Source organism: Neoarius graeffei, chromosome 11 (assembly GCF_027579695.1).
Source record: "Neoarius graeffei isolate fNeoGra1 chromosome 11, fNeoGra1.pri, whole genome shotgun sequence".
In the NCBI taxonomy this organism is placed as follows: Eukaryota; Metazoa; Chordata; class Actinopteri; order Siluriformes; family Ariidae; genus Neoarius; species Neoarius graeffei.
Genome location: NC_083579.1, coordinates 32796382 through 32822502, shown reverse-complemented (window position 1 = coordinate 32822502; position 26121 = coordinate 32796382). Strand labels below are relative to the sequence as shown.

The following is a 26121-nucleotide window of genomic DNA, read 5'->3' as shown; positions in this document are numbered from 1 at the left end:
TGGACAAGTCACCAGGTTATCGCAGGGCTTTCTACATCTCATCTCATCTCATCTCATCTCATCTCATCTCATCTCATTATCTCTAGCCGCTTTATCCTGTTCTACAGGCTCGCAGGCAAGCTGGATCCTCTCCCAGCTGACTATGGGCGAGAGGTGGGGTACACCCTGGACAAGTCTCCAGGTTATTGCAGGGCTTTCTACATATCCCTTTCTATTTAAGGTGCATTTAACTGTGTTCTTTCATGACAGATATATCTGAAACTGGAGATATAATGTGCTTTAGTATCCTGAAAAATGGACAATGTCAGCTGGTGTGAGTTTATCAGCACGGCAAAACACACATGCACGTGCTTTATGCGTGCACACAACGTCTGGTATTTTCCCGGCACCCGAATGCCGCATTTTCTTAACGTGTTCTTGATTATGATTTGCTTTTGACGGCCTATGTTTCTTCCCCACTGGTGAAACCATCACGGCCTCCTCCGTTCCGTTGAAATTATATTCATAATTCAGCGTGAAATTGTCCAATAAATGCGAGAAGTGACGAAGCGATTTCCTACTTCATGGGCTCAGCCATCTTAGAAGACTTCGCACCAATGGCGGCCTCTGATTGGCCAAATGGATATGTCTGGTTTTGAGAAAAATCGGTGATGGCACTTGTTGTGTTTTGGAATGAAAGACCATAATGCAGTGTGTAAATGAATGGCAGATATTGCGTTTTGGCGAAAACTGAATATGGTACAAGTAAGATATGATAATTGCTGATGGTTTGGTGGCGGGAGTTTCAATTTTTCAAATTTGGCGTTTATCGTGTTTTGGAAGCAAACTCTTTGTATGTAGAAGAACTATCGAGGAGATGACAGGGACAGGTTTGAACTTCAATCGTCAGTTGGCAAGACTATACCCAGAGAAGTGAGTGACACGCTATGCTCATCGCTCTGTTGATAGCGGGGCTTACTGAGCGATGAACTCACTAGTGAACTCACCTGTCTCATGTTATATGCCCTGTTGATAGTGGGCGGGGCTTGTGTTGGACTTGACTTGGATCAGTAGTGGACTCGATTTGGCCTCGACTTGAAATTTTCTTTAATGACTTGGACTTGACTCGGACTTGAACACTGGGGACTCGAGCCTGAACACTGGGGACTCGAGCCTGGACTCGGACTCGAGGTTTAGTGACTCGACTACAACACTGCAACACAGTCATATCATTTACTTTACGGCTCAAAAACACATTTACCTCTTGCAGGGCCTCTTTAACCGCAACAAAATCAACTAATTATGTAACGTCTAATGCCAACGACACACACAGTTTCACACCAATGGGTAGAATACAGCACTTCTGTGAACTTTTAAGTGTTTTTTTAACATTTGTAAATAATTTTGCATTTAATAGCTATACAGAGTTTAATATCATGAGGTATTTTGCATACTTTCATGAGATATGATCCCAACAAGTCCAACATGACATGACACAAAGGTCAAGGGGGGTATTGTACTATATTGTGAAAAACCTTTAATGTAATTCTCTCAGTACCCTGACTGCATTTCTTCCTCCTTTCATCAGGTGTAAGTGTGTATCGCATTGGTAAATCTTATCAATGGCTGCACTACAGAGGGGTAAATTAAGCAGAACCTGCGCTGTTGATCTGCCACCTGCTGACATGTGATAAGCACACACACTCCTGCACAGGATGGAGCCAAACACCTCAGTCTCCTCCATCTCCGCTGTCGCTCCCACTCCTCCTGACATTTATCTGCTGTTCGCGGGTTTTAGAGGTGCTGAATTGTGTTTCTTGTCTGAAGGCTGTATCACCTTAGAGATCACAACGGGGCAAAAACAAACGAAACTTCAAAAGATACTTCCCAGCGTGTGCGAGGAAACATCTGGAGGAAGGTGACAACTCAGAAGAGTGTCAGAAACTTCGAGGCTTCGGGGTCTGAATTGACCAGATCATGCCATCTGGTGTTCAAAGTGAGGATTGTTATGAAGGTCAAAGGTTTAGTTTTCAACATGCCACATCTTACATATCATCTAATACACTGTTTATTTATTTGTTTGTATATTTATTTAATACATTTTATTTATTCTTAATTATTGTCGGTGGATTGCTGGCAAAGGCCTTTCTGTGTGGAGTTTGCATGTTCTCCCCGTGTCCGCGTGGGTTTCCTCCGGGTGCTCCGGTTTCCCCCACAGTCCAAAGACATGCAGGTTAGGTTAACTGGTGACTCTAAATTGACCGTAGGTGTGAATGTGAGTGTGAATGGTTGTTTGTTTCTATGTCTCAGCCCTGCGATGATCTGGCGACTTGTCCAGGGTGTACCCCGCCTCTCGCCCATAGTCAGCTGGGATAGGCTCCAGCTTGCCCATGACCCTGCACAGGATAAACAGATAATGGATGGATGGATGGATGGATCTTTTACGGTCATGGTTCAGTATGTCACTCTTATGACTACACAACACTGCTGCGTCTCTCTGGTTTTTTTTTTAACCGAGATTTTATATAAATTCATTTTTCTCTGTAGCTGGATTCCGGAAGCTTTTATATCATTGCTGTCTTTGTCCTTGGATTGATTTCTGCCTCGGTTGTGAGGCGCTTTGATCATGTGTTGGGAAAGTTTTTAATAAGTCCAACAGAACTGAGAGAGAGAGAGAGAGAGAGAGAGAGAGAGAGAGATGTGTGTGTGTGTGTGTGTGAGAGAGAGAGAGAGAGAGAGAGAGAGAGAAAGTATGTGTGAGAGAGACTAAGAAAGAGTGAGGGAGAGAGAGAGTGAGAGATTGAAAGTGTGTGAGAGAGTGTGTGTGAGACAGCGAGATTGAGAGATAGAGAGAGAGAGAGAGAGAGAGAGAGACTTTGTGTCCGGAAACAAGTAGAAAAAATAAAAACAAAAACAACCCAATCTTCGACGTTTTAGAAATCATTTTATGAAAAAGTGAATTCTTGGTTTTACTCTGCACTACGAAAAAAATAAATTAAATACTGTTGAGTCAGTACGTGCATTTCTACACCTGCATTTCGATTTGCTTTAATTCTATTTGCATTGTTCAATTGCTAATATGTATTTCTATTTTATTTTAGTTCTATATATAAACAAAATGTATTTATTGTTATCTTCGCTATGTTGAATAATCTTGAGCAGCTGGACCAAGAAATTCCTTCGAGATTACTAAATTTTATCTGACAATAAAATGTTGTTTCCTTCTTTTTAAACTCAACATAGACATTCCTTAAAAGTTAAATCAGCAACTTCATTTGTGATTCCTAATTTTATTTATTTATTTATTTATTCTTCTACCAGGTTTGTGTCGTACTTCACAGGAAACAACAACAAAAACCCTTGTAACTCTTTCATTCTGACTTTAAACCATAAAACAGGACTTTCTGTGTAACTCTGCCTCTGATTGGACTGCTGGTGATGTGTTATGGATGTGTGTGAAAAATACCCAAATTTGTCAAATCTAGGGGCCGCGTCTCTGTGTGTGATCACCGGACACGACTGTCACTGATTGGACTGCAGCCTTGTCGTTTCTCCTCACCATTCTGTGCCACTTTCTTGTGTTCAGGTCCTCAAAAATCCAAAATAATCCAGTTTAAGGTGTTTAACAGTAAATAATCTGATGTGTGCATGAGGAAATGAAACCTCAGCACTGCTACCATGTTCACACCAGCCGTCCCTGACATGAGCATCGTTTCCGGATGAAGTTGTGCTGCGAGTTATTTGAATGTAATGAGATTAGAATGGAAATAAAGTATTGTTTTATTAACAGTCCTCTTATGGAATTCCTGAAGGAGAAATAAGGGAAAAAGGGGAAAAAATTCCAACAGTTTTACAAACAGAGAACAGAATCACGTGACAGAAACACTTTAAGACACGGACATGTGGACAGACAGGAAGTCTACACACACAGAGACGATGCAGCAGCAATTTTTGCAACCGCAGTCCTGAAATAAAAATGGTGATAAAACTAAAAACAAAATGGAGTCATATATATATATATATTAAGCCAATGGGGTTAGTGTGGATGGTGTGTGGAGCATACGACACGGAGCCATGCAGTAACCATGACGATGGAAAGTTCTCCGGAAGATGGTTCTAGCCGAGAAGCTAACATACACTCTAACATGCCACAAATGACTGATTGAGAGATGATTTTTTTTTTTGTGGCAATAAAATTCTTTTTATGCCATCTGCATTTACATATTAGTTTATGCAGAACGGCAGGGGAAGGGTTTCAGAAAAAAGGGGATAATATTTATCATTCTTTTACACAACTTTCTTAATATTACTTGCTTATTTTTGATGGCAAGAAAAGATTTTGTTGCCAGTTTTTTTTTTTTAATCAGAAATGGGAACGTCAAATTTGAAGCCCAAAAAAAAAGAAAAGAAATTTCGACCAACACCAACAAATCATGCGGCACAAGATGAGGCGAGACAACAGGAATGTCGTAGCCATGAAACAGATAAGAAACCCAGTGGAAACGAATCAAAACAGAACGACGGACCTTGAGGAGAAAAAAGAAACAAAACAAAACCAAACAAAAACAGCCAGACATGCTAAACAAAACCAAATAATAACCAAACAAAAAGACAACAACCCCAGAACAAGAGCATCTCATGCAGCTGTCCAACATCAACTGATGGGGTTAGAAATGATGGCATGAATTTCTGTGTAAACGTGACTGGATGATTGGGGCCCTAGCGATTTTTCTTCATGATACAGATACAGATCAGAAAGAGCTCTGACTTTCTCCAACTATCTCAGCTGAAAAAATAAAAATTTGACAGAAATTGGGATTGACAATCAGGAGTGAAACTCCAAGTGAATCAATGTTCTGACTTGTCTGTCTCGTCCGCGTAAAACATTCAACACGTCTAATTTGTAGGGGACAAAAAGCCATTTGCGTGGGATACGAGCTCGCTAAAAGCCCTCGAACCTTCTTTATACAGCGATAATTGATGAGTGTTTTAGAGAGCGGTGAACTCGAGGGCACGGCACGCTGTAGATTTTTTATTGTAATAACGGTGTTAATATTAATATGATACATAGGGCACTTTAGGGAAAGTGGAACAGTAAGAGCGCTGACTTTGACATCGAATGAAAAGGTATTTTTTCATATTGGAGAAATGTAGATTGATGGATTCAAAAATTACTGTTTTAAAATATATTTTTAAAAATATTTAATTTAAAAGCCAAAATTGTGTGAGCTCTGATTGTGATACACTATATATATATATATATATATATATATATATATATATATATAAAAATCTCCTTCTCACCCCCGGTGGGGGGGTGGTATCCATGTCATCCTCAAGCTCGGGTCCTCTACCAGAGGCCTGGGAGTTTGAGGGTTCTGCGCAGTATCTTCGATGTTCCTAGGACTACGCTCTTCTGGACTGAGGCTTCAGATGTTGTTCCTGGGATTTGCTGGAGCCACTCTCCCAGTTTGGGGGTTACTGCCCCAAGTGCCCCCACTACCACGGGGACCACGCAACCCTTGACCTTCCACATCCGTTCCAGCTGCTCTTTCAACCCTTGATACTTCTCAAGTTTCTCATGTTCCTTCTTCCTGATGTTGGCGTCAGCTGGGATCGCCACATCTATCACCACCACCGTCTTCTGTTCTTTGTCCACCACCACTATGTCCGGTTGGTTAGCCAGGATCTGTTTGTCAGTCTGAAAGCTGAAGTCCCACAGAACCTTGGCCCTGTTGTTCTCGGCCACCTTCTGTGGTATGGCCCATTGGGACTTGGGTACTTCTATTCCATACTGGTTGCAGATGTTCCTGTATACTATCCCAGCCACTTGGTTGTGCCTCTCCATGTACGCTGATCCAGCTAGCATCTTACACCCTGCTACTATGTGCTGGACTGTTTCAGGGGCTTCTTTGCACAGTCTGCATCTTGGGTCTGATCTACTCTGGTAGATCCTGGCCTCTATGGCTCTTGTGCTTATGGCCTGTTCTTGTGCTGCCATGATTAGTGCCTCTGTGCTGTCTGTCAGTCCTGCATTATCCAGCCACTGGTAGGATTTCTTGATATCAGCCACTTCCTCTATCTGACGGTGGTACATGCCATGTAGGGGTTTGTCTCTCCAGGTTATCTGTTCCTCCTCCTCCTCTGCACTCTCATCAGGGTTCTGCTGCCTGAGACATTCACTTAGCAGTTCATCCTTTGGGGCCATCTTTCTGATGTATTCTTGGATTTTCGATGTTTCATCCTGGACCGTGGTCTTGATGCTCACTAGCCCTCGGCCTCCCTCTTTCCGCTTAGTGTATAGTCTCAGGGTGCTGGACTTGGGGTGGAACCCTCCATGCATGGTGAGGAGCTTTCTAGTCTTGATATCTGTGGCTTCTATCTCCTCCTTTGGCCAGTTTATGATACCAGCGGGGTATCTGATGACTGGTAGTGCGTACATGTTGATGGCTCGGACCTTGTTCTTACCATTCAGCTGACTTTTCAGGACCTGCGTTACTCTCTGGAGGTATTTGGCTGTGGTTGACTTCCTTGTGGCCTCTTCATGGTTTCCATTAGCCTGTGGGATGCCAAGGTACTTGTAGCTGTCTTGGATATCACCTATGTTGCCCTCTGGTAGGTCAATCCCCTCAGTTCGGATCATCTTGCCTCTCTTTGAGACCATCCGGCCACACTTGTCCAATCCGAATGACATCCCTATGTCATCGCTGTAGATCCGGGTGGTGTGGATCAGCGAGTCTATTTCTCGCTCGTTCCTGGCATACAGCTTGATGTCATCCATGTAGAGCAGGTGGCTGATTGTTGCCCCACTACGGAATTGGTACCTGTAGCCGCTCTTCGTGATGAGCCGACTGAGGGGGTTCAGGCCTATGCAGAACAGCAGTGGTGATAGCACATCTCCTTGGTATATGCCGCACTTGATGTTGACTTGGGCAATGGGTTTTGAGTTGGCCTCTAGGGTTGTCTTCCACATTTCCATTGAGTTCTGGATGAAGGTCCTTAGGTTCCTGTTGATCTTATACAGTTCCAGACATTCCAGTATCCATGTGTGTGGCATTGAGTCGTAGGCTTTCTTGTAGTCAATCCAGGCAGTGCACAGGTTGGTCTGTCTCTTCTTACAGTCTCGGGCAACTGTTCTATCGACCAGTAGCTGGTGCTTGGCTCCTCTGGTGTTACTGCCAATCCCTTTCTGTGCCTCGCTCATGTATTGAGCCACATGCTTACTCATTTTTGCCGCAATGATGCCTGACAGGGCCTTCCATGTTGTGCAGAGACAACCATCACTGAGACCAACAAGCTGATATATATATATATATATATATACACTTCCATTGTATTGCTTTAAAATTGATATATTAAAATTTAAAAAGCCAATGCTTTAAATTTGATATAAGTGACAAAGGTGAATCTTATTTATGTATTTATTTACAGTTATGAGACATTGACTGTAGATATAAAATTACTTAACACTCTTTCATTCCTTTTCTATGTGATCATTCACTTTCAATAAAAAATGTTTTCCCATAATAATAATAATAATAATAAAGACAAAGTTATGTGCTCTTTGACATTATATTGGATTTTATCCAATCAAAAGACAAAAAAACCCAAAATAGACACAAAATTACATTTATTTTTTTTAATAATTAAAAAAATAAATTGCAGTGATGCCATCTTTGGCTTTGAATAAAAAAAAGATCGTGGGGGGGAATATATATATAAAACACATTTCTTTAATTTATCAAAACATTATTTTTTTTAATTAAATGAAAAAGGCAAACCTATTTTTTCGGCACTAGCATTTTGTCTTTTTTTACTTTTTTTAATATTTTTTACAAGGAGAAGAAAGAAACACAGAATTACATTTTCATTAATTCTTATAAACAATATGATCTTTGACTTTGGTTTAAAAAATAAATGAACATGGAACTTTTCACATTTGAGAGTTTTACGGTGAGAAGACAGACGAAACCTAGTTTTCTTTATTTTTTTTAATAACTACCAAAAAAAGGCCAAAACCCAACTTCTTTCAAAATCATTCTGAATTTAAATCTGGTTTATATTTCTCTATATATTTTATATTAATATCGTATATGGATTGAGGGGAAAAATTCTCAGCAGAATAACTTGTTCAAAAATTACATAAAAAAAACAAAACAAAATGAAAATGAAAAAAGAAACAATTTGTACACAGAAATTCGATGATATCTGTTCTCTATTAAAATGCTTAACTTAAGCCTCAAAATAATGAGGGAACCAAAATAAACCAGGAACACTACTTCCATCACAATTACTCTTCTACATATCACACTATAACTTGGCGTGAAAGAAAACAAAATAAAATTGAGACATCTCAAAATGTATCATGTAAAATGCAATCCAGTGTCACATGACAGAAAACCTCTGATTATGATACATTTTGAAGCATCAATGCAGAGAACATGTCACGTCTCTGTACTAATTTTGCTCGTACATCCTCATGAGAGATGGGGAAGACAAAATTAGCAGGAAACGTGAGCATGTTAACCACTTCGGAAAACCCCATGGCCAAGTGTAGCTCGTAATAGGTGTCGATTTATTTCAAGGGGATCTCTTAAGACTTACTGAGTGGAATTTAGAGATAAGCTCGAGCCTGAATGAATGATGGGTCGTCTTTGCTAGACAGGAAGTTGGCTTTGCTTAGCTAGACAGGAAGTTACACTTTATCAATCCATGGGGGGGGCGCGATGCTTTGAGGATCTGATCCTCTGTTGCAAAATGAAAGATCACCACATAGGAGCAAGCAGAATTAAACTGACCTAGCCCACCTGCGTGCTCGAAGTTGCACTCCTCCAGGTCCTCGTCGTCGTTGGAGCACTCGGCTGACGTTACAATATCATCTGTGCTCTAAAAAAACAGACACAGAGAGAGAAAATGCTGATTAAATGCTGTTTTTGCCTCAGTTTGTTTGTCTTTTCCCAATGTAACTCAAAAAGTAGTAAATGGATTTGGACGAAATTTTGAGTAAAGGTGGACCATGAGCCAAGGAACAACTGGTTAGATTTTGATGCAAATCTGAATATATGGCTTGGTGGAGGTATACACTCTACCACGTGCCCTTCTAATTTAATTTTACTTAACATGAATAAAATAGGGGCGGCACGGTGGTGTAGTGGTTAGCGCTGTCGCCTCACAGCAAGAAGGTCCTGGGTTCGAGCCCCGGGGCTGGCGAGGGCCTTTCTGTGTGGGGTTTGCATGTTCTCCCCGTGTCCGCGTGGGTTTCCTCCGGGTGCTCCGGTTTCCCCCACAGTCCAAAGACATGCAGGTTAGGTTAACTGGTGACTCTAAACTGACCGTAGGTGTGAATGTGAGTGTGAATGGTTGTCTGTGTCTATGTGTCAGCCCTGTGATGACCTGGCGACTTGTCCAGGGTGTACCCCGCCTTTCGCCCGTAGTCAGCTGGGATAGGCTCCAGCTTGCCTGCGACCCTGTAGAAGGATAAAGCGGCTAGAGATAATGAGATGAGATGAATAAAATATAACACAGACTTTTAAAAATCATATTTTTGCATTAATGTGTGAATATGTTTATCATCTCATCATGCTTGAAATATTTTTCCATAAAAAGAGTTCATAGTAGTTCATCCACTTGACCCTGTGGCATGATCACATTCATCCCTAATGAGAAATATTTGGAATATTCCACAACAGGAAGTTGGATCATGCAAACTTCCTGAAGATCATCGGAAAAGAAAACTGTTTGTGGCAGTGAGGGCGTGGCTGAGCGTCAGTTTGTGAATGGAGGGCAGAGTTGGGGAAGGTGAGTGGTCAAATCGCTACACCTGTTGTCAATTAATGTGTGTTTGTGTGTCTCTTGCAGTGACAGCACTCCATAAAAGGAGTAAGAGAGCAGAGGACGAGAGATTGGGACCAGAGCATGATGGTGTGTGTGTGTGTCTGAGTGTCTGTGTGAGTGTGTGTCCCAAATGAGAAAGTATTGTGCTGAAAAGAGAAATAAAAGACAAATCAGAACACTAACAACAGCCTGCAGTACTTCTGTGCTCCACCCACATCCGGGCAGCTTCTACAGTGGTGCCGAAACCTGGGAGTGCAGAAGGGACCCCCCCCATGGAGTCCTTGCCCTTTAAAGACCTCATCCATACCCTTGCCACGGCACAGCAGAACCAGCATCAAGTGCTGATCGCCCTCCGAAAGGAGAAGGAGCAACGGTTCGAAGCCTTGATGCTTCTTGATGTCCCAACAAGAAGACTGCCAGGCGTTCTGGCACCTATTCACATCGGTGGGTTCTATGACCGCCACTGTAGCGGACCCTCCCCACCTCATCCTAACAAAGATGGGTCTGCACAATGATCCAGAAGTAAACTGTGGGTGGTAGAAAAGGGCAATTGGACTTGCTTGAAGATTCTTGAAAACGTTTCACCTCTCGTCCGAAAGGCTTCCTCAGTTCTGTCTGACTAATAGGGAGTATCAGATATTTATCCTCTCCTGGATCAGAATCAGAATCAGAATTCTGATGACCAGCTCATCTAAGGTGTCATTGAGGCATCATGTTGGTGTGGGTCACTGGAGGCTGGGTGTGAACGGCGAGTCATTAGGGTGATCAAAGGATTGCCCGTTAGGGTGATCAATGGAAATCTGACTCTCTCTGTCCTCCTGTGAGTCACCGAAAACAGCTGGGTCCTGGCGTACACCCAGCCGTCTGGGAAGAGTGTCCAAGACCGCATTGTAGATGGTTGATAAATGATGTCTTAGACTTCCACCTCTGTTCAGTGATGGCCGTTCCAGGTTGACAAAAATGGCTTCTTTAACTCCTCGCTCATACCAACGATCCTCTCTGGCTAAAATAGGGACGTTACAATCCTGAAATGAGTGTCCTTTGTTGTTAAGATGAATGTAGACAGCTGAGTCCTGGCCTGAGGAGCTGGCTCTCCTGTGTTGAGCCAAGCGCCTGTATAGCGGTTGTTTTGTCTTCCCAATATATGAGTCCGTGCAATCATCACTGCACTGAATTGCATACACTACGTTGTCCTGTTTGTGTCTGGGTATTCTGTCCTTAGGGTGGACCAGTTTCTGCTTCAGGGTGTTACTGGGTCTGAAATGTACCGGAATGTTGTGTTTGTAGAAGATCCTCCTGAGTTTCTCAGATAGACCAGAAATGTAGGGAATGACAATGTTCTTGCGTTTGTTCCTGTTATCATCCTTGTCAGTTATGTTCCTTTTTATGCTCTTTAGGAAAGCCCAGTTGGGATAACCACAATTCTGAAGTGCTTTCTTGATATGATTCTGCTCCTTCTCTTTTTGCATACAACGTAGTGTATGCAATTCAGTGCAGTGTTGATTGCACGGACTCGTATATTGGGGAGACAAAACAACCGCTATACAGGCGCTTGGCTCAACACAGGAGAGCCAGCTCCTCAGGCCAGGACTCAGCTGTCTACATTCATCTTAACAACAAAGGACACTCATTTCAGGATTGTAACGTCCCTATTTTAGCCAGAGAGGATCGTTGGTATGAGCGAGGAGTTAAAGAAGCCATTTTTGTCAACCTGGAACGGCCATCACTGAACAGAGGTGGGGGTCTAAGACATCATTTATCAACCATCTACAATGCGGTCTTGGACACTCTTCCTAGACGGCTGGGTGTACGCCAGGACCCAGCTGTTTTCGGTGACTCACAGGAGGACAGAGAGAGTCAGATTTCCATTGATCACCCTAATGGGCAATCCTTTGATCACCCTAATGACTCGCCGTTCACACCCAGCCTCCAGTGACCCACACCAACATGATGCCTCAATGACACCTTAGATGAGCTGGTCATCAGAATTCTGATTCTGATCCAGGAGGGGATAAATATCTGATACTCCCTATTAGTCAGACAGAACTGAGGAAGCCTTTTGGATGAGAGGTGAAACGTTTTCAAGAATCTTCAAGCAAGTCCAGTTGCCCTTTTCTACCACCCACAGTTTACTATGACCTGGATAATTGAGAATCTTCACAGACAATGATCCAGAAGCTTTTCTCGTGCTCTTTGAGCAAGCAGCGGAGGCATGGGGTTGGCCAGTCGAGCAGCACGCAGTGCGCCTCCTTCCACTGCTGACGAGCGAGGCGCAGCTCGCCGCACTGCAGCTCCCTGCCAACAGCCGGCTCGTATATGTGGACCTCAAGAAAGCCATTCGCCAGCGTGTTGGCTGCTTCCTGGAGCAACAGTGTCAGCCCTTCCACTTGCTGCACTTGGAGGACGTTGGCCGGCCATTCATGTTTGGCCAACAACTCGTGGATGCCTGCCGGTGGTGCCTGAGGGCAGACAACCCTGACGCCGAGGGAATTATCGACTTGATAACACTGGAACAGTTCATTGTGCGACTTCCAGAAGGAACGGTGGAGTGGGTCCAGTGTCATCGCCCGGCGTCGCTGGATCAAGCCATTGAGCTGGCAAAGGACCACATGGCGGCAGTTCCGATGGCAGGAAGACATGCTTCTCCTTCTCCTCTCTCTCTCCCTTTGCTTCCCGTTCTTGCCCCATTCCCCCAACGTGGAGGCGGGGGCTGGCTCCCCCCCAGCCAGCCTGATGCACCCGTGGTGTCCTCCTGTTTCGCCCTTCCTTGTTTGTGTCTTCTCCCCTCCAGGTGAGTGATGTCTGTAACACCAGTGTAGAGGGAGAGACTGGGCCGGTGTTCTGGCTCTGCGAGGAGCCGGGACATCTCCAAAATCAGTGCTCCGCGATGGAGGTGGGCATGGTGGTCTGGGTTCCCAACACGCTAGAAACCGCCCTAGATTGGGCATATCGGTATACTGGTAAGTGTCCGAGGGGATACATACCAGGCCTTGGTGGATTCCGGCTGTAACCAGACTTCAATCCACCAAAGCCTGGTGCAAGGTGAGGCATTGGGGAGAGCACAAGTGGTGAAGGTGTTGTGTGTACACGAGGATGTTCACAACTACCCTTTAGTGTCCATCCACATTCTATTTTGGGGAGAAAAGCATAGTGTAAAGGCGGCGGTTAATCCTCGTCTCACCCACTCACTGATTTTGGGGACTGATTGGCCAGGATTTAAAGAGTTAATGAAACACGTAGTAAGAAGTGGGTCCTGTAGTAATACATCTCGGGAAGATCCTGGACTAGCATTGGCAGGAGAAGCTGTCACAGATCTGTCGATGTCAGCACCACATCAAGGTGATATGTGGAGCGAGGAGCACCCCGCCCCTCCTCCCTCTCTCGGGGATTCCCTTGAGGATTTCCCGTTAGAGCAGTTGTGAGACGAGACTGTGCGGCATGCATTTGACCAAGTGAGAGTAATCAATGGTCAAATTCTCCAGCCAAATGCGACGCTGGCCTTCCCCTACTTTTCTATTATTAAGGATAGGTTATACAGAGTGACGCAGGACACTCAAACTGGCGAAAAGATAACACAGTTATTAATCCCAAGGAGCCGTAGGGAACTCATATTCCATGCGGCTCACTTTAATCCCATGACCGGACACTTAGGGCAGGACAAAACACTAGCCCGAATAATGGCCCAGTTCTATTGGCCAGGGATTTGCGGGGATGTCCATCAGTGGTGTGCGACATGCCGCGAATGCCAATTAGTAAATCCCACAGCCACTCCAAAAGTGCCTTTGCGCCCCCTCCCTTTGATTGAGACCCCTTCGAAAGAATTGGGATGGATCTCGTCGGGTCATTAGATTGGTCAGCACAGGGATATCACTTTATTTTAGTTCTGGTGGACTATGCAACGCGATATCCAGAAGCAGTACCTCTGCAATATCTCAGCATGCAGTATTGTGCAAGCACTCTTCCGTATTATCTCCTGGGTCGGGATTCTGAAAGAAATCCTGACAGACCAAGGCACTACATTTATGTCACACACATTACGTGAACTGTATGGGCTATTGGGGATTAAGCCTATCCGCACCACTGTCTATCACCCACAAACGGATGGCTTAGCGGAACGTTTTAATCAAACACTCAAAAACATAATTCGTAAGTTCGTAAGTGAGGATGCATGTAATTGGGATAAATGGCTCAAGCCCTGTTATTTGCAGTACGAGAGGTTCCGCAAGCCTCCACAGGTATGCTCCATTCAAATTATTATATGGCTGTAAACTGCATGGCATTTTGGATGTGCTCCATGAAAATTGGAAGGTGGACTCTTCGCCAAGTAAGAATGAAATTCAATATGTTCTCGACCTGCGCGCCAAAATCCACACACTCACACACTTAACCCAGGAGAATTTGTGGCAGGCACAAGAACGTCAAGTCCAACTGTATGACAGGGGCACGTGCCTTAGAGAGTTCATGCCGGGAAACAAAGTGCTCGGATTATTGCCCACATCGAGCTCCAAATTGATTGCCAAGTGGCAAGGAACCTTCGAGGTCACACGGTGAGTTGGGGACGTCAACTATGAGGTGAGGCAAATGGACAAGGGTGGGGCATTGCAAATTTACCACCTCAATCTGTTAAAATGCTGGAATGAGGAGGTCCCTGTGACGTTGGTGTCAGTAGTCCTGGAGAAGGCGGAGCTGGGGCTGGAGGTAAAAAAAAAATAAAAAATTGACATCTCCAACCCCTCTGGTCCCTTGTGGAGACCACCTCTCCCTGGCCCAACTCACAGAGGTAGCTCAGTTGCAGAAGGAATTTTCTGATGTGTTTTTGCCCCTGCCTGGCCGCACCCACCTCATAGAACACCACATTGAGACACCCCTGGGGGTGGTAGTGCGCAGCCACCCTTACTGCCTGCCCAAACACACAAAAAATGTGGTCCGGGCCGAACTCAAGGCCATGCTTGAAATGGGCATAATTGAGGAGTCCCACAATGACAGTATTCTTCATACTGTTGATCAGTCAGATTAAAATGACCAAGTATGTTCATAGTCCAGCTGATTTACATCTAGCCACGCTTCCTTCTTGTTTTGGGTGCCATTACTTTTGCCCTAGTTGAATGGCTAGACTTGCTTGTTTTAATAATTTGGCTGTGTTCTGGATCACTTACTTTCAAGACATTAATAAGAAATGATGAAGTTTCACAAACTATGTGTGTGAAATAAATAAGCGATGGAAGCATGATCACACTTTCCGCATCTGCGTCAACTACGGCCAATTATATGAGTTGAACCCGACTGATTGAGATTTACATTCGTGAATTTGCTTAAATATAATTGTCTGTGTCTATGTGTCAGCCCTGTGATGACCTGGCAACTTGCCCAGGGTGTACCCCGCCTTTCGCCCGTAGTCAGCTGGGATAGGCTCCAGCTTGCCTGCGACCCTGTAGAACAGGATAAAGCGGCTAGAGATAGTGAGATAAATTACAGAAACTTGGGATGGCATGGTGGTGTAGTGGTTAGCACTGTCACCTCACAACAAGAAGGTTCTGGGTTCAAGTCCAGTGGCTGACAGGGACCTTTCTGTGTGGAGTTTGCATGTTCTCCCCGTATCTGTGTGGGTTTCCTCCAGGTGCTCCGGTTTCCCCCACAGTCCAAAGACATGCAGGTTAGGTTAATTGGTGGCTCTAAATTGACAGTAGGTGTGTATGTGAGTGTGAGTGGTTGTTTGTCTCTATGTGTCAGCCCTGTGATAACCTGGCAACTTGTCCAGGGTGTACCCTGCCTCTTACCCATAGTCAACTGAAATAGGCTCCAGCTTGCCCGTGACCCTGCACAGGATAAGCGGTTACAGATAATGGATGGATGGATGGATGGATGGAAGGATGAACTCGAGAGCAAAATGTAGAAGGTGAATCTTTTTGAACTCACATGAATAATTTTTTTATGAATTTTCATGAATAATCCTATTCCTAGATGTCTTGTGCAAATGCTCCTGCAAATTATTTGCAAATAAATTTGTTTGTAGTGAGTGAGGCAGCACTGTCAGCAAAGAATCCTTGCAAAAAATGACACATTTTTCCAAATGGAAAAAAAAATTGCATGATTTCTTAGATTTGTTGTAGAAAAATGATCAAAAAATAGACCTTGACGCAGATGCCTCAGGCTCCAGTAAGTTCAGTCCTTCTTGTTATTTATTTGTAAAATATACTTCGAACAGGGCGGCATGGTGGTGTAGTGGTTAGCACTGTCACCTCACAGCAAGAAAGTTCTGGGTTTGAGCCCAGTGGACGACAGGGGCCTTTCCATGTGGAGTTTGCATGTTCTCCCCGTGTTTGCGTGGGTTTCGTCCCACCAAACACCAAATATTGGTACCTGACCCCATGACTTAATTGACTTTAAAATAATCATAAATATTTCATAAATACACCCTTTTCAAAGCTCTATATTTCATCTCTGGCTTTATTTCAAAACTCATTCTGAAGGATTGCTGCCTCCGATCATTTCTGGTCGTCACCTCCATTTGGTATTTTAATAGTTTCCTTGGATTTTCATGGATGCCCGGACCGCATCGTCTCTGCTTCTGATTTACCCCCTTTTCAAAACCTTTAGTGGCTCACATCAGCCGATGCTGAAAGCTCGTTTTTCACACACACACACACGCACGCACGCACGCACATGCACATTGTGCTTGGCATGTCTTTATTAGGTGCAGATTCGAATGCGGGATAAAATAAGTACTGTCATAGAGCGGGTTTATGAAATTATAAATAACAGAAGACGTAATGGAGAGTACGCTCATCTGTGAAAGCGCACAATCGTAAATACGATTGGCTTTGCCTAGATAATAAATAAGTGCCCCCCTTCACTCTCACCTCAGCCCTATATTACCCTTCCTCTTCCCCTCTACATTGCTGATGGGTTTGGATGACTGAGGAAGAGATTTTTTCCCCCACTTTGGCCAAGTTGAGCGATAAAATGCATTTGAATGCGCATCAGAGAGACGTGAGATGGCAGACAGGGTGGCTCTCCATGCAGGAGCGCTGTGGAATATGGCTCGGAGTAAATATAAAATTATTCATTGAATTTATATTTAGTGTGGCAAATGACTCATCTTGTGGCTGAAAGACAGAGAGAGAATGCAGATTGAGAAGGTGATGAGAAAGGTAATTGACTGATTCCAGAGAAAATTTGAAATGATCTCCAGTCTTCCTGCTCGGAATGAGAGAAGGACGTTAAATATCAAAAACAGCTTAAGAACTCTGACCCACAATCGTTATTCAGTGTTAAATGCTGTGAATGCAAAAAAAAAAAAACCAAACCCTTTATAAACAGAAATAATAACAATGCTTTATGAATAACTATTACAAATTAATACACAATAATATGCAAATATCCATCCATCCATTATCTGTAGTCACTTATCCTGTTCTACAGGGTCGCAGGCAAGCTGGATCCTATCCCAGCTGACTATGGGCAAGAGGCGGGGTACACCCTGGACAAGTCGCCAGATCATCGCAGGGCTGACACAGAGACATACAATCATTCACACTCACATTCACACCTACGGTCAATTTAGAGCCACCAATTAGCCTAACTTGCATGTCTTTGGACTGTGGGGGAAACCAGAGCACCCGGAGGAAACCCACGCAGACACGGGGAGAACATGCAGACTCCGCACAGAAAGGCCCTCGCTGGCTGCTGGGCTCGAACCCAAGACCTTCTTGCTGTGAGACGACAGTGCTAACCACTACACCACCGTGCCACCCTATTTATTTATCTATTAATTAAATAATTATTTAATTTAATTAAAACTGTTTCAAAATATTTCAAAAAGATATCCAAAGCCAAATCTGTGTAACAATACAGAAAATTATTCAATTTATCCATCCATCCATCCATCCATCTATCCACCAAACACCCATCCATCCATCCATCCATCCATCCATCCATCTATCTATCCACCAAACAATCTATCTATCTATCTATCTATCTATCTATCTATCTATCTATCTATCTATCTATCTATCTATCTATCTATCTACAAGTGCATCTCAAACAATTAGAATATCATGAAAAAGTTCAATATTTTCCATCACTTATTTAAGAAAGTGAAAATTTAATATATCCATCCATCCATCCATCCATCCATCCATCCATCCATCCATCCATCCATCCATCCATCCATCAAACATCCATCCACATTTCAAAGGGTATCCAAAGCCAAATCAGCATTTCAGCAACAACACAAAAAAAAAGGTCGTACATTATTCAATATAGCATTCATAGGGCTACATATGCCCCTTATAACAATATCACATGCTGTATTCCTAGATATATAAAAACGTGTTTGTTAATGTGCCAGCTGGAATAAATACCACCTATTTTGATGTCAAGTTTGTGTACCGACTGAAAGATTCTTATTGCGATAAGCTGCATTATAACACTTATATGACCACTGACTTTGTACTGTGTACTTCTGGTATTCCAGGGTCACTGAAATTAAAATGAGGTTTGGATTTAGAAAATGAATTAAAGTTAGCACTTGGAAAAAAAAAAGATTCTGTGCAATGTCTGGCTAACATGACTTTTGGTGTTAATAGGGCTAATGATGCTTTCTAACACTGTTCCATAGAGAAGGGTTAACAGTGACAGTCATTACATGGTAACAATAGGGTTATGTATGTTCTCTAGTTTTTGAGTATAGTGTTTCTTATGACTGCACAATGGCGCCCCCCGTGGCGAACGTGTTTGTGACGCGCTCCCGACACCGATTGTCTTTATTGTTTATTTTAGTAATTTTGATTGTGACAAATGCTCAGTGCTTGTACACTAGGATCACCTACAGCAAAGACACACTTCTGGACATTGGTAAAATTCACCATGGGCCCAGTCCAGTCCTTCTGGACTGTAGCTTTCTTCTCATCGCTGACACCGACCGAAGCTAAACCGACACCATCCGGCAGGCCACATCATCACCAGACTCGAGTAGGTGAAACAGCCGACGATCCACGCACCCGAAACGGAGGCGCGGTAAGAGAGGCGGGCTACATGCTAGGCTAAAGGCTAGAGCTACAAGACCACTGCTACCTAGCCTTCTGCTAGCTAACGTTCGCTCGCTCGAGAATAAGATGGATGAGCTGAGAACCAGGATAACATCTCAACGTGAGATCAGAGAGTGTTGTGCCCTGATTTTTACGGAAACCTGGACTACTGCAAGCCTGCCAGACCTGGCCATTGAACTACAGACCCACTCCATGCACCGCGGAGACCGCACATCTGCTTCCGGTAAAAACAAAGGTGGCGGTGTGTGTGTGTTTATGTTAACAACAGATGGTGTACAGACGTACAGGTGGTTGAAAAACACTGTTGTGTGGACATTGAAGTGCTGATGGTGAAGTGCAGACCCTTTTATCTACCAAGGGAGTTCAGTGCTGTGTTTATGCTGGCTGTTTACATCCCGCCGCGGGCCGACCGCACTACAGCGCTAGGACTACTACATGACATCATCGGCAAATACGAGACCACACACCCAGATGCTGTGTTCATCGTGGCCGGGGATTTTAATCATTGCAACCTCAGGACTGTGCTACCAAAGTACCATCAACATGTGAGCTTTCCGACAAGGGACAACAACATCCTGGACCATGTCTACAGCAATGTGAGAAATGGCTACAAGGCTGTGCCCCGCCCCCACTTTGGACAGTCTGACCACATCTCTGTGTTCCTCTACCCAGCTTACAAGGCCCTTCTCAAACAAGTCCCCCCAATGAGTAAAACTGTTAAAGTTTGGAATGAAGAGACTGATCTAGTGCTCCAGGACTGCTTCAGTTCTACAAACTGGGATGTGTTTAAGACTGCTGCTTTGAGAGAAGACTGTTCTGTGGATTTAGAGGAATATGCATCTGCGGTCACCAGCTACATCAGTACGTGTATTAATGACATTGTCCCCACCAAGCGCTGCAAAATATATCCTAACCAAAAACCTTGGATTAACGCTCCATGCTACATGCACGCTCCACCGCTTTTGCCTCTGGCAACGCAGATGGATATAAAAAGGCCAGATATGACCTACGCAGATCCATCAGGGAAGCCAAGAGGCAGTACAGACTGAAGCTGGAAGGTTATTACAACACCTCAGACTCCAGATGCATGTGGCAGGGCCTGCAACACATCACCAATTTCCAGCAGAAGAACAGCAGGGTCACAGCCAACCACAACACATCACCAGATGAGCTGAATGAGTTCTATGCTCGCTTCGACACCCTCAACACCAACCAACACAGAGGGATTCGACCAACAGAGGCAGCACAGAGCTCTTCACCTATTGTGACCATAACCGAGGTGAGCAAGGTCTTCAGGAGGACTAACCCCCGAAAGGCAGCCGGCCCTGGCAACATCCCCGGCCGTGCTTTGAGGGCCTGCTCCACACAGTTAGCAGAGGTCTTCACAGACATTTTCAACCTATCCCTCTCCATGTCTTCTGTGCCTACATGCTTCAAGACCACCACCATAGTGCCCCTCCCAAAGAAAAACAATATAACATGCCTGAATGACTATTGCCCAATTGCACTCACTTCAGTTGTAATGAAGTGTTTTGAGAGGATAGTCATGTCATACATCAAAAAGGGCATCCCAGACACAATAGACCCCCTTCAATTTGCATATTGTCAGAACCGTTCAACTGATGATGCCGTCAATGCAGCCATCCACACAGCCTTGTCACACCTGGAACACAGGGACACCTATGTTCGAATGCTGTTTGTGGACTACAGTTCAGCCTTCAACACTGTCATCCCCAGCAGACTGACAGAGAAGCTCTCCACCCTTGGACTGACATCCTCCCTCTGCTGCTGGGTCCTGGACTTTCTCACAAACAGACCCCAGGCTGTCAGAGTCGGTACCAGAACATCCAGCACCAAGACAGTGAGCACAGGGACCCCCCAAGGCTGTGTGCTCAGTTCACGCCTGTACACCCTCTTCACCTACGACTGCACCCCCACCCAGAGCAACACTTCCATCATCAAGTTCGCTGACGACACCACTGTCATTGGGCTGATCACCGGCGGAGATGAGAGCGCCTACAGGGAGGAGGTGGCTCAGCTGGTCTCCTGGTGCCAGGAAAATAACCTCTCCTTGAATGCTGAGAAGACCAAGGAGATGATTATTGACCCGAGGAAGAGGAGGAGAGACCAGCACGCCTCGCTGCACATCAACGGGACACAGGTGGAGAGGGTGAAAACATTTAAATTCCTCGGAACTCACATCAGTGAGGCTCTCACCTGGACACACAACACACAGCAGACCATCAAGAAGGCTCAACAGAGACTCTTCTTCCTGAGGAAGCTGAGGAAATTTGGACTGTCCACCAAACTCCTCAGCAACTTCTACAGGTGCACAGTGGAGAGCGTCCTGACAAATTCCATCACTGTGTGGTATGGGAACTGCACAACTCAGGACAGAAAGGCTCTCCAGCGTGTCATTAAAATGGCACAGTTCATCTGTGGAGCTGTCCTCCCCCCACTACAGGACATTTACAACACCCGGGTCACAAAAAGGGCACAGAGCATCATCGGGGACCAAACACACCCACAACACAGACTATTCATGCTCCTACCATCTGGCAGACGCTACAGGAGTGTGAAAGCAAGGACTACTAGACTGACAAACAGTTTTTACCCCAGGCCATCAGGCTTTTGAACCACGGATTATAATCACCATCTACCTCTATATTTCCATCAGGCTTTGAACCACGGATTATATTAGCAATTTTGCACAAGACATTGCAAAGTATACAGTATCTACCTCTATGTTTGCACATTGTTTGCCTCTCCTTTTTTTAATGTTATCTTCATTTTTCACTCTACCTTTATATTTTGCATTCCATATGCACTTTATATTTTATATTTCATAAAATATAGGGCAGTTGCAAAATAAGAATTTCATTACCCAATAATAAACCGCTGTGTCTGTTATTGTGTATATGACAAATAAAAAATCTTGAATATGTTATGAGTACTTATGATAACTGAATGATAGCCTAATGATGGAGCAGACAGAAGAACACGGACTTACACAGTCAGGTGTCATGACGTCATATAGTAATTCAAGCTGGAAAGTGTCACTGACAAAATCGGTATTTATGATGGCTTAGGCATACGGAAATAGGGATCTACAAATGTTTGGTAGGTTTATAGCAGGTGTAATGAAGGCCTTATGCAGGTGTGAAGTGTGATACAAAAATCACACTTGAGTAAAACTGTTATTAAATAACACTTGAGGAAAAATCCACAATCTGCCAATGTAGAAAATATCTCCTGTGTATTTTTTCCATTATGTTCAGAGCAGTCGAGTTTCTGCAGTTTATAATCACTTATTTATAGCAGGTTTTTTTTTTTTCCTGGCAGGCAGAAGAAGCACTTCTTCCAACAGAAACAATGGGAAATTGTTTTCGATTATCACTGCATTCATCTCTGCACCAAGGCTTAATCACGTCTCTTTTCTTACACTGACTTGACAGCGACAGGAAGTTTATATCAAATTCCCAGAAGATTAGCGTCTTTTTTTTTCCCCTCCAAATGCTTTCCAAAGCTGTGAGAGCGTAATGCTTTACGGTGTCCAAGAGATAAGCAAATCCACCTAAATCCGTACCATTTATTCTCAGCGTTGGAGAAATGATTCATTATTTAAAGGACAAATGATTTTCAGGTCGAAATCAAGATTCCAAGCTTTTTATTGATTCCTCTTGGTATCTCTTGATAAGGGCCAAACCGACCACGCAGTGACGCTTCATGTCTTTTAGCTCTATGTAAATGATTAGGACCTTGAGTTCAAATATAGAGAATCGATACTGTCTGAAGTGAGTTTCTTACAGCTTTCAGCACTGAGGCTGTCACTGATTAAAGACATGTCCGTGAACATGAGAAAAATAACGGCATTAAAATGGTAATGAATAAAAAAAGTTATGGTGAAACTTGACATTCATTGAAAATTTTTAAAAATTGTAATCACAACAAACAATAAAGAGTATACTGTATGCTGATTTAGTAACAGATGTTTCCTTTACAGATGTTTGCATTTCTCAAATGGGTAATATAGCAAATTAGAGCAATTTGAGTGTTTCTACTAAAATGCAGGAGTAAGTAAAAAAAAAGATCATAAATGAGAACATTTCTCAAAAATATTATTTAATATCATCATCAGCCTAGCAGCTGAGAGATTTGGGCTGGAGGAGAAGAGAGCAATGAAGCTCCCTTACACCATGAGCAACAGAGCGAATAAGATCCACCAGCTTCGGCAGGAGCTGAAGAACCTGAGGAGACTGTTCAAGGAGGTAAAGGAAAAGGAGAGGGGACCTCTCACAGAGCTGCGTAACATCTTCCGCAAGAAGCTCATGGCCTTAAGGAGAGCTGAGTGGCACAGGAGAAGGAGGAAATAGTGGGCCAGGAAACAAACTGCCTTTATAGCGAACCCATTTGGGTTCACAAAACAGCTGTTTGGGCAGAAGCATAGCGGACAGCTCTCATGCTCCAAAACTGAAGTCGACCAGTATCTCAGAGACATGTTTGGTGACAAATCCAGGGAGCAAGATCTGAGCCACTGCCAGTCTTTGATTGATCCACCTGCACCAACTCTGGATTTCAATGGGAAGGAGCCTAGCTGGAAGGAGATCCAGGAGGTGATCACGAAGGCTAGAGCAAGCTCAGCCCCAGGACCAAGTGGGGTACTTTATAAGGTATATAAGAACTGCCCAAAGTTACTCCACAGGCTCTGGAGGATCCTGAAGGTGATCTGGAGGAGGGAAAAAGTAGCCCAACAGTGGCGGTTTGCAGAAGGGGTGTGGATTCCAAAGGAGAAAGAATTGAAGACCTTCGATCAGTTCAGAACCATCTCGCTGCTCAGTGTTGAGGGAAAGCTATTCTTCAGCATTGTTGCAAGGCGCCTGACAGACTACCTCCTGAGGAACTCCTACATTGATACCTTGGTCCAGAAAGGAGGGATCCCAAAGGTACCGGGGTGTCTGGAGCACACAGGCGTGATCACCCAGCTGATGAGGGAAGCCCGGGAGAACAAGGGGAACCTTGTGGTGCTGTGGTTGGACCTCACAAACGCCTATGGGTCCATACCTCATAAACTGGTCAAAGAGGCACTGTGCCGGCACCATATCCCAGGCAAATTCAGGGACCTCATTCTGGACTACTACAACAGCTTCAGTCTGAGAGTCTCTGCTGGGTCTACAACCTCAGACTGGCACAAGCTTGAGAAGGGGATCATCACTGGATGCACTATTTCAGTGATCCTGTTCGCACTCGCTATGAACATGCTGGTGAAGTCTGTTGAGGTTCAGTTCAGAGGGCCCCTCACAAAGTCCGGTGTCTGACAGGTGCCCATTAGGGCCTTCATGGACGACCTGACTGTGACAACACCACATGTCCCAGGGAGCAGGTGGATCCTGAAGGGCCTGGAGGAAATGACCACCTGGGCTCGCATGAGCTTTAAGCCGGCAAAATCTAGATCCCTGGTGCTGAAGAAAGATAAGGTCACCAACAAGTTCCACTTCGCACTTGGCAGCACCCAGATACCATCTATCACTGAGAAACCAGTGAAGAACCTGGGAAAGGTGTTTGACTGCAGCCTGAGAGACACGGCAGCCATCCATGCAACCAACCTAGAACTGGAAGCCTGGCTAGCTGCAGTGGATAAGTTGGGCCTACCTGGCAAATTCAAGGCCTAGATTTACCAGCATGGCATCCTACCATGGATACTCTGGCCCCTCTTAGTCTGTGAGGTTCCAATCTCCATGGTCGAGGGCTTCGAGAGGAGAGTCAGCAGGTTCCTACGGAAGTGACTGGGTCTACCCTGGAGTCTGAGCAGCATCGCCCTGTATGGTCAGAACAACAAGCTGAAGCTGCCTATCAGCAGCCTGAATGAAGAATTCAAGGTGAGCCATACTAGGGAGGTGCTGCAGTACCAAAAGTCCAATGACCCAAAAGTCTCCCAGGCGGGGATTGAAGTGAGGACAGGATGGAAGTGGAGGGCAGCAGAGGCTGTGGATGTCGCTGAGTCACGGTTATGGCACAGGGCATTGGTGGGAGCAGTAACTCGTGGAAGAGCGGGCCTAGGTAGTAGCATAACACCTCGCTATGACAAGGCACAGGGGAAGGATAGGAGAGCACTGGTTCAGGAAGAGGTGTGGGCATCAGTGGAGGAGGAGTGAGCCAGCAGGACGGCTGGAATGCGGCAGCAGGGAGCCTGGACGAGATGGGAACAAGCAGTGGACCGCAAAGTCTCATTAGTGGAGCTGTGGAAAGCTGAGCTCCATCACAAAAGAGTCTTGATCCAGGCTGTCTATGATGTTCTACCAAGCCCATCCAACTTGTTCTGCTGGGGAAAGGTGGAGTCACCAGCCTGCACCTTGTGCCTGAAGAGGGGGACCCTAGAACACATCCTCAGTTGCTGTTCAAAAGCCCTAGGCGAGGGGCACTACTGCTGGCGCCATGACCAAGTCCTGAAGGCAATAGCGAATACCATCAGCAGTGGGAATAGTCACTGCAAGCACCTCCGCCCAGTGAAGAACACCATCGTTTTCATCAGGGCTGGGGAGAAGCCAACATCAGCTGCCAGGACCACCTATTCTGGCCTGTTAGCAACGACACAAGACTTAGAGCTGAAAGTTGGCCTGGCGAAGCAACTGAAGTTTCCAGAAACTGTCGCCATAATAGCACTGAGGCCAGACATGGTGCTTATCTCGGAAACGCCCAAGCAGGTTGTTCTCTTGGAACTCATCGTTCCCTGGGAGGACCGAATCGAGGATGCCAATGAGAGGAAGAGGGCAAAATACACCGAGCTATTGGAGGAATGCCGGAGCAGTGGGTGGCAAGCACGGTGTGAGCCCATTGAGGTGGGATGCAGAGGGTTCGCAGGCCAGTCCCTCTGCAGGGCCTATAACATGCTGGGCATCACAGGAGTCAGGAGGCGAAGAGCCATCAAGGAGGCCACTAAAGCAGCAGAAGTTGCCTCAATGTGGCTGTGGATAAGGAGAGGAGATCCGTGGGTAGGGTAGCGCTACCTGGACACAGGTTGGGGCTTGATCCACCCTGGCTGGACCGCCTGGGTGAGAGTGTATGATGCTGAAAGACCCAAAACACTCGCGGACCCCAGGTTACATCACTGATGATGTGTCCAGGTTGCATTACAATTTGATGTATGTCACAAGAATATAACAGCAGTAATGTTTTAAATTCTATTGGATATTCTTTGCATTTTCATGTTTTTTTTTATACAGCAAAAATTTTGAAAAAGGTTTTGATATTGTCATCTGAT

At 44.8% G+C, this 26121-nt stretch overlaps 1 protein-coding gene across 1 annotated transcript in view; it reads right to left on the bottom strand.

Moving 5' to 3' along the window:
* nrxn3a (neurexin 3a) overlaps window positions 1-26121 on the bottom strand; it is an 851023-nt gene that overhangs the window by 16329 nt on the left and 808573 nt on the right. The window contains exon 24 of the mRNA XM_060932786.1: window positions 8778-8865. Within this exon, the coding sequence (XP_060788769.1) occupies window positions 8778-8865 (88 nt within the window). The remainder of the gene's footprint in view (window positions 1-8777; window positions 8866-26121) is intronic.